Source organism: Hyaena hyaena, unplaced genomic scaffold, assembly GCF_003009895.1.
Source record: "Hyaena hyaena isolate Hyena2069 unplaced genomic scaffold, ASM300989v1 scaffold_533, whole genome shotgun sequence".
Classification (NCBI taxonomy): Eukaryota; Metazoa; Chordata; class Mammalia; order Carnivora; family Hyaenidae; genus Hyaena; species Hyaena hyaena.
In genome coordinates this window covers 924,966-940,654 of record NW_024081161.1, presented here as the reverse complement: position 1 = coordinate 940,654, position 15,689 = coordinate 924,966, and the positions used below count along the sequence as shown (strand labels likewise).

Genomic DNA, 15,689 nt, shown 5'->3' with positions numbered 1-15,689 from the left:
GAAGTCGGACACTTAACTGACTGAGCCACCCAGGCACCCTTAGAGTTCATGCTCTTAATCATCATATGGTACAGCCTTAGCAATGGTTGTGATCACAAAGGTAAAACTTGCAACACAGCGGGGCGCCTGCCTGGGTAGCTCAGTCGGTTAAGCGTCCGACTTCAGCTCAGGTCATGATCTCATGATTCGTGAGTTCAAGCCCCACATGTGGCTCTGTGCTGACCTCTCAGAGCCTAGAGCCTCCTTCGGATTCTGTGTCTCTCTGCCTCTCTCCCGCTCACACCCTGTCTCTCTTTCGAGAATAAATAAACATCTTAAAAAATTAGAAAAAAAAAATTTTTAAACTTGTAACACAATACAAAAATTAGTCTACTTAGTCTTTGTAGATGAGCTGAAGCACAGTCCTTACAGATTAAGGGAAGGGAGTTTGGAAAGGTAGGTTAGGCAGTGAAAAAGTCTTGACTTGCTTGCTAAAAACTAGGGGTGTGGGGTTGGCATACTAGTTTAGAAGGTATTTCCTAGTTCTAGTCCTCACTTTATTTATTTTTTTTAATTTTTTAAAATGTTTTGTTTATTTCTGAGAGACACAGCATGAGCAGGAGAGGGTCAGAGAGAGAGGGAGACACAGAATCTGAAGCAGGCTCCAGTCTCTGAGCTAGCTGTCAGCACAGAGCCCAACGCGGGGCTCGAACCCACGAACCGTGAGATCATGACCTGAGCCGAAGTCAGACGCTTAACCAACTGAGTCACCCAGGCGCCCCAGTCTTCACTTTAAAATGTAGTACTTCCTATGGCTCAGACTTCATCACTTCTCTTGGAATCTAGGTTAATTGAACTGTAAGACAGAAAAATAATCTGGCAGATCTACTTCTGTAGATTATTGTGAGGTTTTAATGCAGTAACAAATGCACGTGAAAGCTTTTGGCAAATTATGGGGAGGAGTGCTCAGCTATGTGCAGAACAGAATTGAAGAGTGTTTACAGGAATGATTGTAAGAGAATAGCAGTGAGGTATCTTGGGGCAGCTGCGGGCTGAAGCCGATGAAGACTGAGTCTTTGGGGCATGGGCTTCCCTTCTTGGGCAGAATGACTCCACTTTTATCTATTTTAGAATTCTTGTAACATGAAAAGTATGATTGGCCACTAAAATAAAAGACTGAAGAAAAAGCGTGTATCCACAGGACTCTGTTGAAAGTGAAAAGTATCAGAAACACTGTCCATCTTTCCACACTACCTTTCTCATTTGTTAGGGTGTTGGCAGTCTTGTAAGTCCAGGGTTTTTCTTCAACCAACTTCATTTTCTCTGAATTTTATTTTTTGTTATCATCTGTGAACGTAAGTATTCCTTCTAAATTTATAAAATGCATGATTTAGTATTTGAGATTACTAGTCCACAAAGTATGTATATGTGTGTATGTGTGTATGCATACACACACACTATTGACCCTCATTTGAGGCATAGACCTCATCATCTGACAAGAAGGCAACACTTGAATATAAAATTAAGATGCTGTAGTACAGAAGAAAAGACTGATGTTAATCTTATTAATTGATCATGAAGGAACATCATCATCATAACCACTGTAAAAAATCAGATTATGAATTTGTGAATGAATTTGCTGCAGAGTGTGAGTGTGAATGGATTTGCTGCAGCATAAAAGGGGTTAAGAGCATGAGTTTTGAGGACAGACTGCCTGTGTTTGCCCTGAGGCAGGTACATAGTCTCTGTGCTTCCCTTTTCTCATCTGTAAAAAGAGTAGTTCTTCTCCCACAGTTGAGAGAATTAAATGATAAAGTACATAAATAGCACTTAGAACGCTGCCTGAATATTCCGTAAATAGTGCAGAGGTGCTGTTGATACTGTTCTAGGGGCAAAATTAGTCTGTGCAGTGGGGCTAATTAGTATCGTCTGAACACTGGAAAATGTCTTTCTAACATAGTTGTTTTATTAAAGTCAGTACTAAAGTAAGTTCTGGCCAGAAACAGCTGATAGCCATTTTTTACTGATGTAAAATAGAGATTAGCTCTGAGATGCTTAAATCTGACATGTTATTCAAGCAAATTAAATAGATAAATTGTTTACCATTTTGAAAAGACACTAATATGGCTCTTTGAAAAGATACTGGCAAACTGTGGGAGACTTTTGAGGAATGAGAAGTTACTCTTTTATAAATGGAGAAAACTATATAATGAATGAAATCATTCTACATCATTTCCTCAAGGAAAGAAATTTTACTAGCGTATTTGGCCCATGACTCCTATGAATTGTGTGTTGAGAAGTCTTCTGGTGACAACTTTTTTGTGTAGGTAATCTGTTGTTTTATAAAGTACTTTTATTTTATCCCAGTTATTATTAAAATAAAACCTAAAATCAATAAACTTGGGAAAATCAACAGAAAGCTTTATAAAGCCCATAGAGATTTGTGCTGTGTTAATGTTCTTAAAGAAGTTAAACCATAGGCTACATTCCCCAAACTTTCTGGTTACATAAGCCTTTAAAAAAATAATGTTACTAAGTATTTTACTAGATTTTTACCCCTTATCCCCTCACACCACCACATTAAGAAAATAGTTTATATATTAGTATATCGCCCACTCACGTGTCTAGACTTTTTTCTTTTAAAAGAAAATAAAGTTTCTTTTCCGGTAAGAGGCCTTAGAGACTGGCTTGTGGAGAGAAATTTTCTAAAATCTGCATTTCTTATGTGTGAGGCTTAAGCAAAATCTGTGACCTTCAAATCTCCTAACAGTGTTGTTAATGAATGCTTAATGTAAGATGAGACATTGGTTCCAGACATCTTAGATACCTTTATGCTTATAAAAATGATTTCCACATTAAGACATACCAAGTGTATCTTATTGAGTGATTTATCAGGGTTATTAAGAAATACACTTTTAGTTGCACGTGCCTGACAGCTTAGAACGTGGCTTCCTGTTATGTCATCAGCGACACAGAAACACAGCACCTGCCATTTAGTGAGCACTTACTGCTTTGCTATGCCCTACTTTACTCCTTTACATGCATCTAATATAATCTTCTCAGCAATCCTATGAAGTTCCTGGATAGCTCATTAAGATTATGAAATTTGACCCAAATCACATGGTTATTAAGTGATAGGGTAGACCAATATTCAGATGTTTGACTCTGAGGTCCATGCTCTTAACCCCTGTGTTGATAGTATGTAATACTGCCTCCAGGTACCTGCTCCTGGTAGTAAATTTAGGAAGGAACTTCCTTTATTGTAATATGTTTCACACTTGTAATCAGATCGTGTTTTTCTTCCACTAGACAATAAATCCTTATGTTTTCAGTCTCCATCCTCTTCTGTTCAGCCTCTTCTCCCTTTGCACACCCCCATGATAGAATCTTTCACTCTGTACTTCACCGTCTCTTGTACTTACCTATCTTCATCTCTGAATAGATAAAACCAGGAGCTCCATGTGGGGAGAAAATAATTGTCCTCATTTTTGTGCTTCTAGTACCTACCCCACTCAAGTTCTAGTACATATTAAGTGCTTAATAGGGTGAAATTCCTGTAATTCCGGTGACAAGATATATCTGTTGTTAATGTATTATTTTCCTTAATCCCTTCATATAAATATGGTATCCTGTTTTACAGTTTTGTCTTTTTTTTTCCCTTTGAGCCTTTTCCCAGATTATTATAGTCTTCCAAAACTATAAAGTTTTAAAGCTTTCATGTGGTATCATAATACCTTCCCTTTAAACAACAATAGAGTTCACATGAAAAAATAAGAATAGCAAAGAAAATAAGAATGCAGGCAGATTTGTCATTCTAGTTACTAAAAGGTATTTCAGAGTTACATATGGCACCATTCCAGGAATATATCAGTGAAATAGGACAGAAATTCCAGAAACAGACTGAAGTGTATATGAAAAAACTTAGTAGTTAATAAAAGCATTTGACATTCATGGGGAAAGATTGGATTTTTCATTGGAGCAGTGCAGGAATGACTTGTTAACCATTTAGAAATGAAGCTTAATGTCTATCATCGTAAACCACTGGGAAGGAAACCTGGCTGTAAGTAGTCATTGTAGAAGTAGGTTCGGAAGTGTTTATGAAATCCAGGGAGAAGGGCAGGAATTGACTTTGAGAACTACTTAACCAGGATGAAGCCAAAGATTGTTTTTCCCTTTTTAAAATGGGCAAGGAAGCAAAATTCTCTAGAGTGTAAGAAAGGAGTCTAGGAGTCTAGAATAAAATTTTATTCTTGAGAAGAGATGATGGGAACCCTGAAAGTGACTTGCATATTTTGAAATAATAAAAGTAGCATTGAATAATCTTGAAATTGTAAGAAGGTACAAGTTAAGTATTAGAGTAAGGGGAGGGTATAGCCGTTAAAAGTCATAAGGTAATGATTTCAACCACCAAAACAAGAGGAAAGAAGACATTAAATATTCTGTCATGACTTGGTGAATTTGAAGAGGAATGTAGTCTTGAAAAGTTCCTAAGGAGGGCAGGAGACATGATGTAAAAGGACAGGTGGAGAGTATAATTTTGGCACTGCTGTTAAAGATTGGCTACTCTGTACCCTAGATAATAAATCAGTTACAAAAATGTAATGACCAAGCCCAGACCGAGTTAGGCCTCAACAGTGAAAAGAGAGCAAAATGAGATAGGTAACAAAGGAATTAGGGAGAGTGGAATTAAACAGGTAATTCTTAAGTTTTTAGGAATTCCATTTAAGTAGCCATATGATGTGCCTAGCCGAAGTTGGGCAAAGGTTTTTACCATCATGTTATTGGGTTCTCTTCTAGCTCTAAAATGCTTGGGAGAAAGAAGGAAGAACAATAGTTTAAAATTACAACTTAGTTCAACATAAGGAACTTTAGTGTTTGCATTTTCGTTTTTGGCAGAAATGATAGATACCTAATTGACACTGTTAAATTGTAGATGGTCTGTCTTCTGCTGACCCCAGCTCCGATTGGAACGCTCCAGCGGAAGAGTGGGGGAATTGGGCAGATGAAGAAAGAGCCTCCCTTCTAAAGGCCCAAGAGCCAATTCCTGATGATCAAAAAGTGAGTAAAGGCATTGGCGGGTATGTCTGTTTCTGTGCGCACCCAACTGTGTGAGGCTTCCTGGAGGGCACATTCTGTATTGTAAATATATCCTGTGGTAGAGATGCTCCTGAGCCTTTCTGATCATACTTGCTTTGATCATTATGCCTGCATGCCTTCTCCATGTCACTGTTTTCTCTTTCCACAAACTATTGAGGCTTCTAATATGTGGAAAGCACTATTAGGCACTGATAAGAAAACAGTTCTTTGCTCTTATCAGAATTATTATAATAGCTGACGTTATAATGTATGAACTCAGTGTGTTTAGAGAACAGAACCGTGCCAGGGAAAGAGGAAAGAGGGCTCCATAGCAACAGACGAGACTGAGAACACCGTGAAAACGGCATCAAGGCAGGAAACAGGCTAACAGTTCAGTATGCAGAGGCAAACAGTACACATGTGAGGAATCCATTGATGACAGGATCTTCTGCTTCTAGGCTGTATTCCTTAAAGGAACCGGGAAGTTTTTATTTTTCGTAGCTCTAGCAACATGCTTGGCACTCAGTAAACAAATGAATGACACATACCTTGCCACATTTCTGTGAGATTCTCTAAGTGATAAGAACCTACTGATGGCTTTTAAACTAGGGATAACCTAATCATCATTGGGGTTGGTGAAATTAGGCTGGATACAGGAGAAAGAGAAGAAGCCTGGGAAGCTAGTTTGTACTACTTTGGGGTAAGTGTTAAAGAGACAATTACATGAATTGGGTAGGAGATAATTAACTAAATTGATAGCTTTGAAAAATAAATGGAAGTAGTTTACAAGTCCTAAAGCTACTGATCAAACTTAGCAACTGGTTGGTTGTAGGAATAAAGTTGGAAAGTCCAGGAGGCTCTGAAGGTACTAGGGTCGTTCAACAAATATTAATTGAACATTTGCTATGAGTCACGTATTGTGCTAGTGGGGGAGCAAGATGAAGATAAATAAGACACAGTTACTGCCTTCAAAGAGCCTATAGCCTAGTTAGGGAGGAGAAGGAGACAGGCACATCCGCGGATAAAAGTAATGTTACAGTTTGTGTTAGGTATTATGGGAGCACTTGGAAGTTTTAGCAAAAGTATCCTAGAAGTAAAGCGGAATGTGAAACAGAGTGGTCAGAAATTAAACTGGAGAAGAGAGGCATAGACTAGATGCTAAAAGTTCTTGAATGTTATTTAAAAACTTGGATTTTATCCTGTAAGTAATGGAGGGATTTTAAGATGGAGGGATTTATCCTGGCAGCCCATGTAGAGAAAAGGAGTAGATGCATACGTGAATAAAGGCAGGAGAGCCAGGTTGGAGGTTGGTTAGTTAGTCCAGGACAGGAGTGGTAAGAATGGTACACAGAGGGGCGCCTGGCTGGCTCAGTCAGTGGCATGTGCAACCCTTGATCTCTGGGTTGTAGGTTCAGACCCCATGTTGGGTGTAGAGATTACTTAAAAAAATAAAATCTTTCTAAAAAGAATGGTACACAGAATACAAGACAGACTTAAAAAAATGAATTGAAATAGGGATGCCTGGGTGACTCAGTCAGTTAAAGCATCTAACTCTTGATCTCAGCTCAAGCCATGATCTCAGGGTCATGAGTTCAAGCCCTACATTGGGCTCCACGCTGAGCATGGAGCCTACTTAATAAAGAAATAAACTGATTGACTGAAAGAAAATCCACAGGACATGTGATTAGAATTGAATGGAGAAAGTCATCAAAATGACTTCCAAGATTTTAGGTTGGGTAACTGAGAAGGAAGGTGGAAGGGATGCTTCCAACAGAAAATATGGGAGCAGAAGCTAGTTAGTTGAGGGAAAGATGATTGGTTCCATTTGGACTATGTTAAATACAAAGTGTTCTGTAGAAGTGTGTAAGAGAAGTTGGTTTTATACCAGGTTAAATCTTAGGGAAAAGATCTGTGTTTGGAAGTTATAAGTATATGATCATTAAATATTTTGAGAGTGTGTGAAATATCTTGAAAAAATCTGTAGACCTGAAAAGAGCAGGAATGAATACGAATCAGGGAAACTCCCAACTTTTAAGGAGAAACAAAAGCCCATGAAAGAGACTGAGAGAAGAGAATTCTGGGTCACAGTAGGCTGAAGCATTTGCTCCTCTGGTAATTAAGAGCAGTTCCATTAGAGGGGCACCTGGGTGGCTCATTTGGTTGAGTGTTTGACTTCACCTCAGGTCGTGATCATACAGTTTGTGGGTTTGAGCCCCATGTCGGTCTCTGTGCTGACTGCTCAGAGCCTGGATCCAGTTTCGGATTCTCACTCTCTCCCCACCACACTCCTTCTCTCCCTCTCTCTATTCCCCTGTCTCCCCTCTTCCCCCCTCCTTTCTCAAAAATAAACATTAAAAAAAAGCAGTTTCATTAGAAATCTTGGAATAATAACCATATTGCAGTAAGTTGAGTAAATGAGGTTTAGAAAATTGTATGCTTTTTTTTTTATATGTTTTTTTAAAAGTAAGTAAGGATAGGGGCGCCTGGGTGGCTTAGTCGGTTAAGCGTCCGACTTTCGCTTAGGTCATGATCTCGCGGTTCGTGGGTTCAAGCCCCGCGTCGGGCTCTGTGCTGACTGCCAGCTCAGAGCCTGGAGCCTATTTTTCAGAGTCTGTGTCTCCCTCTCTCTCTGACCCTCCCTTGTTCATGCTGTCTCTCTCTCTCTCTCCTAGAAATAAATAAAAATATTTAAAAAAAAAAAAAAAAAAAAAAAGTAAGTAAGGATAGGAATGGAGGAGAGGTAGTGGATGACAGTGAAACTCTAGTACCAAGAAGGGTTTTGTTCGACGTTGCTTGTGCTTTAATGATAGGAGAGATTTTAGTGCAGGGATTAGTAAACTTTTTATTAAAGGTCCCTACAGTAGTGTGAAAGCAACCATAAACAATTTGGAAATGAACTTTATTTTACAAAAACTGCCATTGGGCTAGATTTGTAGTGTGTCAGCAGCCCCTGCTTTAACATATCTGTCGATGAAAAGAGAGTCTAGAATAAGGTAAAAGTTAAACATAAATGAGAGACTTGCTAATAGAGTAAGATCCTGGCAGTAGAGGTGGGGGAACCTTAGGCATGAGTGGGTTGTGGGTTGGCCTTGGATAGGATGGTACTACCTCTGATCTTTAGAGATCAGAGAAAGGAAGAGGTAGTCATGGGATTTACTCCTAAGGCTGTAAATAAATGTAGAGGGCAACAGTTAACAGGTAATAATGAAAGTTGAGGGGGTTAGAGGGAGAGAGGGATGGATGGTCAGAGTATGGAGGATTTTTAGGGCAGTAAAACTACTCTGTATGACACTGTAATGGTGAATACATGTCATTATACATTTTTTCCAAACCGTTAGAGTGTATAACACCAAGAGTGAACCCTAACGTAAACTATAGGGGCTCTGAGTGATAATCTGTCAGCGTAGGCTGCTCTGTTGTAACAGATGTACCTCTGGCGGGGGTAGGGGGGTGCTGAGTACTGATAGTGGGGCTGTGCATGTGGGGGAGTGAGGAGTATATGGAAATCTCTACCTTCAGTTTTGCTGTGAACCTAAAATTGCTATAAAATATAAAGTCTGTTAGGGGAAAAAAGCTTCCTGGTATATAGTACCTTAACACATAGTAACCATTCTGCTATTTGTTGAATGTTTAGTGAATATACAATCAAAAGTATATTTCTATAACTGAAACTTCCTTGTGCCTTATCATCGGAATTACAGAGTAGAAGCACTGAATGGAATGAAGACTATCATATATCATAGCAGTTCTTTTTCTGAGTATATTCAGAGATCATCTTTCATATTTCTGAGTAAAAATAGGCCACCATCAACATGCCCATCAGTTGAGGAATGAAGAACTAAAATGTGATAGGTCTGTACAAGTGCATATTAGATGTTAAAAATCAGTGAAATAAAGTACATTAATATCAACATGAATAGAATCTCTAAAACATGCTGAATGATGAAGGACAGGTTTCCAGAAAGATACAATATGATAACTTTTATGTAATTTTGTGTGTGAACACACCCAAATTTATAAAAAACTTGATGGGATGGACATAAAAGAGGTTCATGGTAATGGTTTGCCCCTAGGGGAGGTAATGTGGGAATGGGATTGGAAAGGGGTGTAAAGGAATTCTAAGTTTACTCAGTAATGTCTTTTATCTTCAATTAATCTAAAATAAATTTGTCAAAAGTTCTTTCATAGAAGTTAGAAATGGTATGGAGTGGAATTCAGCCTTTTACCCATGAGCATAAATAGGGTTTTGGCATGAGAAACTGTATTTCCTTTACTGTTGGATTATAACTGGCTGAGAAGCAAGCTGCCCAGAGCCCTTGTGATGTGAATCACCTTCAGAGGATGTGTCTTTTCACGTGGTGTTTTAATCTTGTGAGCTTGTGGTGAAAACTGTGGAGGTTTCTCCACAACTGCCAGCCAACTTAGACTGAAAATCTCCTAGCTAAGTTTGTGTAGGGTTTTGTTTTTCCATTAGCTAGTAATTTCTGTGAACTATTTGGTGGGTGCTTCATGAGACCTCCATAAGCATCCTAATGACTGTGCTGCTGAGCAGAGAAACAGCAGTCACCCCGTCATCTAAGGGTAGGCTAGGAATCTTGGCTGTCATCTGTGCAGAAGACACAAAAAACACTTTTTCATAGAAAAGTCACTTTCATGGAATGTGTGAAAGGATCTTATGAATACCAGTTTATTAGTTCTATTCACTATTAGTTCTAATTCACTAATTAGTGAATGTTTTTGTCATGCGGAAAATGTTTTCAATGACATTCCGTCTCAAATTCAATTTTTTTTAATGTTTATTTTTGAGAGAGAACAGTAGCAGGAGAGGGGCAGAGAGAGAAGGAGACCGAGAACCAAAGTAGCCTCCATGCTATCAGTCAAGTCCCATATGGGGCTCGAACTCACAAACCTGGAGATCATGACCTTAGCCGAAGTCCGACGCTCACTGAAAATCAGTTTTTTAAACTAAGCCTTTTGGGGCTCCTGGGTGGCTCAGTTGGTTAAGCATCCTACTTCACCTAGGGTCATGATCTCATAATTCATGAGTTTGAGCCCCGCATAGGGCTCTGTGCTGACAGCTCAGAGCCTGGAGCCTACTTTGGATTCTGTGTCTCCCTCTCTCTCTGCCCTTCCCCCATTCATGCTCTGTCTCTCAAAAATAAATGTTAAAAAAAATGTTTTTTTAATAAAATAAGCCTTTTATTTTGAGATAACTGTAGAGTGACAAGCACTTGTGAGAAATGATGCAGAGAGATCCGCATACTCTTTACGCAGTGTCCCCTAGTGATAACAACTTGAAAAAACTATAATACAGCATCACAACTAGGATATTGGCATTAATGCAGTTAAGATACAGAGCATTTCCATTCTGTTAGGATCCTTCATGCTTCCCTTTTTTTTATAGCCACCCTTTCTTCCTTCCTATGACCACCCCCTGGCAACCCCTGGCAACCAGTAATGTTTCCATCTCTATAATTTTGTCATTTCAAAAATATTCTGTGAATAGAATAATATAGCATGCAACCTTTTTGTACTGTTGGGTTTTTTTCCCACTGAGCATAAATCTCTAGATTGTTGTGTATCATTAGTTGGTTTTCTTTTACTTCTTAGTAGTCAAAGTCTGGATATGGTTGTTTAACTGTTCTCCTGTTGAAGGACATTAGGATTGTTCTTAGCTTGGGGCTGTTGTGAATAAAGCTGCTATGATGCATTTGTATACAGGTTTTTGTGTGAAAGTGAGTGTTGATTTTTCCAGGCTAAATGATCAGGAGTATAATCCCCGGGTTGTATGGTAGTTGCATATTTAATATATTAAGAGACTGCCCAACTTTTTTCCAGAGTGGCTGTATCACTTTACCTTCCCATTTCAGTGTATGAGTGATTATATTTCTCTCCATCCAGGCCACCGCTTGCTGCCGTCACTGTTTTTATTGTAGCTATACCAGTAGGAATGTAGTGAGCTCATTTTGGTTTTATTTTGCATTTTCCTAATGGCTGATGATGTTGAACATCTTTCCATATGCTTCTTTGCCATCTGTCTGTCCTCTTTCAAGAAATGTCTGTTCATATTTTTTGCCTATTTTCTAATTGGATTATTTATATTGAATTTTGTGTGCTTATATAGTCTTTGAAACGAATCCTTTGTTGGATATATTGTTTGAAAATATTTTCTCCCACTCTGGAGCTTGTCATTCTCTTAACCGGGTCAAATTCAGTTTCATTGCACATAGTACTGCATTTAAACTCTGAAACAAAACAGAGTTACCTATCCAGTGAGTTTTAAAAGCCAAGGTTTGCACAGCTCTCGAATTTGTCTTGCAGTGAGTGATGAATGATTATTTTTAAAAATGGTCTATCATAGACGGTAGGAGAATGAAGTTCTGTTTACTTTGTTCTTTTGTAATATGTAATTTTAGATCCATTTTATTACTCCTTACTAATTCTTACTTAGAATTTATTAGATAAAAACTGAGCCTAATGAATGAGATTATTCCATAATTTCTGAATAATGAAAACTTAATCAGTTGGTTCACTTAAATACTTTTGCTTTAAACATCAGGTTTCAGATGATGACAAAGAAAAGGGAGAGGGAGCTCTTCCAACTGGGAAATCTAAAAAGAAAAAAAAGAAAAAGAAGAAGCAAGGCGAAGAGAACTCTCCTGTACAGGTAGAGTATCAAAACAATAGACATGACTCATAAAGCGCCTCCTGCTGAAATGTGAAAAGATAACATGTAGGTCCTAAGAATATGTAGAGATAAAAGACACAATATGAGTTCTCAGGTTTACTTGCAAAGCATTCGAAAAGTCACAGAATCTTTTAAAGATCTTATATATCCTACCATAGCATTACTCTGAAAAAAAATCATACCAAAGGTATGAACCCCAAAGTAAATAAATTAAATTAGATGCATTTTGATTTATATCAGGGTGAAGTGGAAAAGGAAATGCAGTGTTGTTCACATACAGAAATTCCTCTGAGTAACTGGGATTCAGCAAATTAGAATTTTAACACAATTACGGGGTGTCTGGGTGGTTCATTTGGTGAGCATCCAGCTCTTGATTTCACTCAGGTCATGATCTCAAGTTCGTGAGTTCGAGCCCCATGTCTGGCTCTGCGCTGACAGCATGGAGCCTGCCTGGGATTCTCTCTCTATCCCTCTCTCTCTACCCCTCCCCTACTTGTGCTCTCTCTCTCTTAGAATAAATAAACTTAAAAAAAAGAATATACAATTTTGAAAAAAGGAATTTTAGTAGGGTTAGAATAACTGTGCAGAATCTTGCCCTGTACTTGGGCCCAGCTTCACTTAGTTCCTTCTCATTTGGCTTCTAACAGAAACTTTCTCTTTATGGAACTCCTGCATTTTCCTTCTTTTTTCTTTGGTCTTTCCTATTTGGGAAAAATGTTTAGATTATAATATAAATGGAAACAAAGTTCTTGTAATTTCAAGCACACTAGAATTACTCGACCTCTGCGTGGGTTTCTCGTTGAAAGCTCCCTCACCTTTACATTACAACTTAGGAAAATCTTGTTCCTTACTTACCACCATGTGGCTAATTGTTTTTATTCCTTTAAATGTAGGAGATGGCCGGAGATTCTGGAGCGTAGCCTACAAAATGATTTTCCTACTTACTGTTCTCTTTGCGGAAAGTTGCTGCATGGCTTTTTAAGGGATTACGTGTTTGGTAATTTTTGTTGAGGGAAGCACAACCTGTTAAAAATGACACCAATCTGTTCAGTATTCGTTTTTCTCACTAGTAAGCTTAGCATGACTGAGGTCAGTGGAAATGAAAGACTGATAGGAGTGCTTCTCTTAGCTGAGCTAGCTGATGAGAACAGTTACAGACAGTTCCCTTTAATTACTAATACTGTCTGAAATCTATTTAGCCAAACTTTTCTTGGATTTCTGCGACTTTTAGGATAACCTTTAGTAAGACTGCTTTTCTGTTTTGTGGATTAGGTGAGTTCCTTTTAAAAGAAATTTTGTGGGATAGATGTATTCTGTAAATTTCAATTTACTGGCAAAGGTCATGAACTTGTGAACATTCTTTTGTTATTCTGATACTCCTTTCTCAAATGTTTGATCTGTTTTTAAAAATACAGTGAGTAGAAATTATACAGGCTTGGGGCGCCTGGGTGGCTTAGTCGGTTGAGCGTCCGACTTTCGCTTGGGTCATGATCTCGCGGTTCGTGGGTTCGAGCCCCGCGTCGGGCTCTGTGCTGACTGCCAGCTCGGAGCCTGGAGCTTGTTTCAGTCTGTGGCTCCCTCTCTCTCTGACCCTCCCCTGCTCACATACTCTCTCTCTCTCTCCTAGAAATAAAAAAAAAAAAAAAAAAAATATTAGAAATTATACAGGCTTTGGGTCAGATCTATACTCACATTTCAGTTTTGCTTTACTACTTGTTTTTGTTGGTCTACTTTGCACACGTGACTTAACTGCATAGGTTGTTTTGAGAATTAAATGAGCTGTCGATATAATTCTGCGTCAGGTACATAGTGTATAGCATCCTATCCATAAGACATTTGTTCTTTTTAGTTGTGGGTTATGTGGTTGTTGGTCTTCTTTACCATTAGAGTGCAGCTTAGGATGGAACTAACTGCTGCCTTCACATTAATTTTGCACAGATTGCAAATCTTACATACGTCCAAAGCTACTTGTGCAACTTATATTCACAATAAAAGTTTGAATTACTGTCTAAACCCACTACCATCCTGAACAAGTTTTATAAAATATCAGTATTGGAAGAAAACTGTCAAGGTCATCCGAGCCAGGTGCTTATATGTATGTGTTTGATAAAGAACAATAACAATTAACAGTGATGGTCCTATTTGCCATATTCTAGTTCATATTTAGTTCACATACCTGAGCATGTAATGTGCTTTAGAAGTATTTTGTTGAGGGATGCCTGGGTGGCTTAGCCGGTTAAGCGTCTGACTTTCGCTTGGGTCATGATCTCGCGGTTCGTGGGTTCGAGCCCCGCGTCGGGCTCTGTGCTGACTGCCAGCTCAGAGCCTGGAGCCTGTTTCAGTCTGTGACTCCCTCTCTCTCTGACCCTCCCCTGCTCATGCTGTCTCTCTCTCTCTCTCTCTCTCTCTCCTAGAAATAAATAAAACATTTTTAAAAAATTTAAAAAAAAAAAGTATTTTGTTGAAAATTTTTTTTAAATCTGAAGGCCTAAGAATAGACATGTTAAAGCTTAGGTGGGACCTTAGAAATTATGTAGGCATATTTTATTTTATAGTTGAGGAAGCTAAAGTCCAGGGAAATCAAATGATTGGTCCTTGACATTGTGCAGCCAGATTGCAGCAGGCCAGAACTGAACTGTCCTTTCTACTATGGAAGCCTAACTTACCTACAGAATGTACTTAGGTATGAATATTTTGTTCCTTGAAGAAGTCATTAAGTGAAATGTTATTTCTAAAGTAGTTCAAGTATCACTTAATTCACTGTGTCCTTTTTTTAAAAGAAAAAATTTCTGGGGGCGCCTGGGTGGCTTAGTTGGTTAAGCGTCCGACTTTCGCTTAGGTCATGATCTCGCAGTTCGTGGGTTTGAGCCCTGCGTCGGGCTCTGTGTTGACTGCCAGCTCAGAGCCTGGAGCCTGTTTCGGAGTCTGTGTCTCCCTCTCTCTCTGACCCACCCTTGTTCACGCTGTCTCTCTCTCCTAGAAATAAATAAAAATTAAAAAAAAAAGAAAAAAGAAAAAATTTCTGGTTTATTTTGTTTTAATTGGTTTAGTAAATTAGAATGGCTTGCATTTGGGGATGGGAGTGTATTATTTTTTAATTTACAGTTGATTTCAGTCCCTGGAGAAAGCAGAAATGATGGTTGTTCCAAATGTATCTGTGTATTTTAAATCTTGAAATGATTGTTTTTAAAATTTTTTTTTACCATTTATTTATTTTTGAGAGAGGGAGACATAGAATCCAAAGCAAGCTCCAGGCTCCGAGCTGTCAGCATGAAGCCCAATGCTGGGCTCGAACCCATGAACCACAACATCATGACCTGAGCCGAAGTCAGACGCTTAATCAACTGAGCCACCCAGGAGCCCTGAATGACTGTGTTTATATGCTCTATTAAGCCATTTGGACAATTACTGAAGTGAAATTATTTTCTTGGATTATCTTTTGGACATTAATATATATATATACCAACCAAGTAGATTTTTAATTAGAAAAAAAGTGATTTATATCATCTAATAGACTCCTTTTCTCTGTAGGACACTGAAGAATTAGAGAAAGAGATTAGAGAAGAGCTTCCAGTGAATACCTCTAAAGTCCGTCCAAAACAGGAAAAAGCTTTTACTTTGAAGACCATGAGCACTGGTGACCCAGCTGAAACACTCATCAAAAATAGCCAGGTAACTTTTTTGATATTTCAGGAATACAATTTTGATGACTTGGAAATTGTGCCGTAACTCCTATTTTGTTGAAGCACTAAGTGCTGACTGAGCATTACTGATCACTATTTTGAAGTGCTAAGCATTTTAAAAACACTAATCTAGCCCTTACAACAACGCCCCGAGAAAGCTAAGATCTGTTATATATGAGTGAGGTCGGAGAGGTTAAATAACCACTGGACTATAGTTTCTCCGGGTAAATATCTAGACATATGAGGGACAGACTGCTAGAGAA

General features: G+C 38.5%; 1 protein-coding gene across 3 annotated transcripts in view; it reads left to right on the top strand.

Annotated features, from left to right (window-relative positions):
- Positions 1–15,689, top strand: part of MTDH (metadherin) — a 61,115-nt gene that overhangs the window by 40,651 nt on the left and 4,775 nt on the right. For all 3 annotated transcript variants that reach the window (XM_039255480.1, XM_039255482.1, XM_039255481.1), the window contains 3 exons: positions 4,913–5,037; positions 11,615–11,722; positions 15,275–15,415. In XM_039255480.1, the coding sequence (XP_039111411.1) occupies positions 4,913–5,037; positions 11,615–11,722; positions 15,275–15,415 (374 nt within the window). The remainder of the gene's footprint in view (positions 1–4,912; positions 5,038–11,614; positions 11,723–15,274; positions 15,416–15,689) is intronic.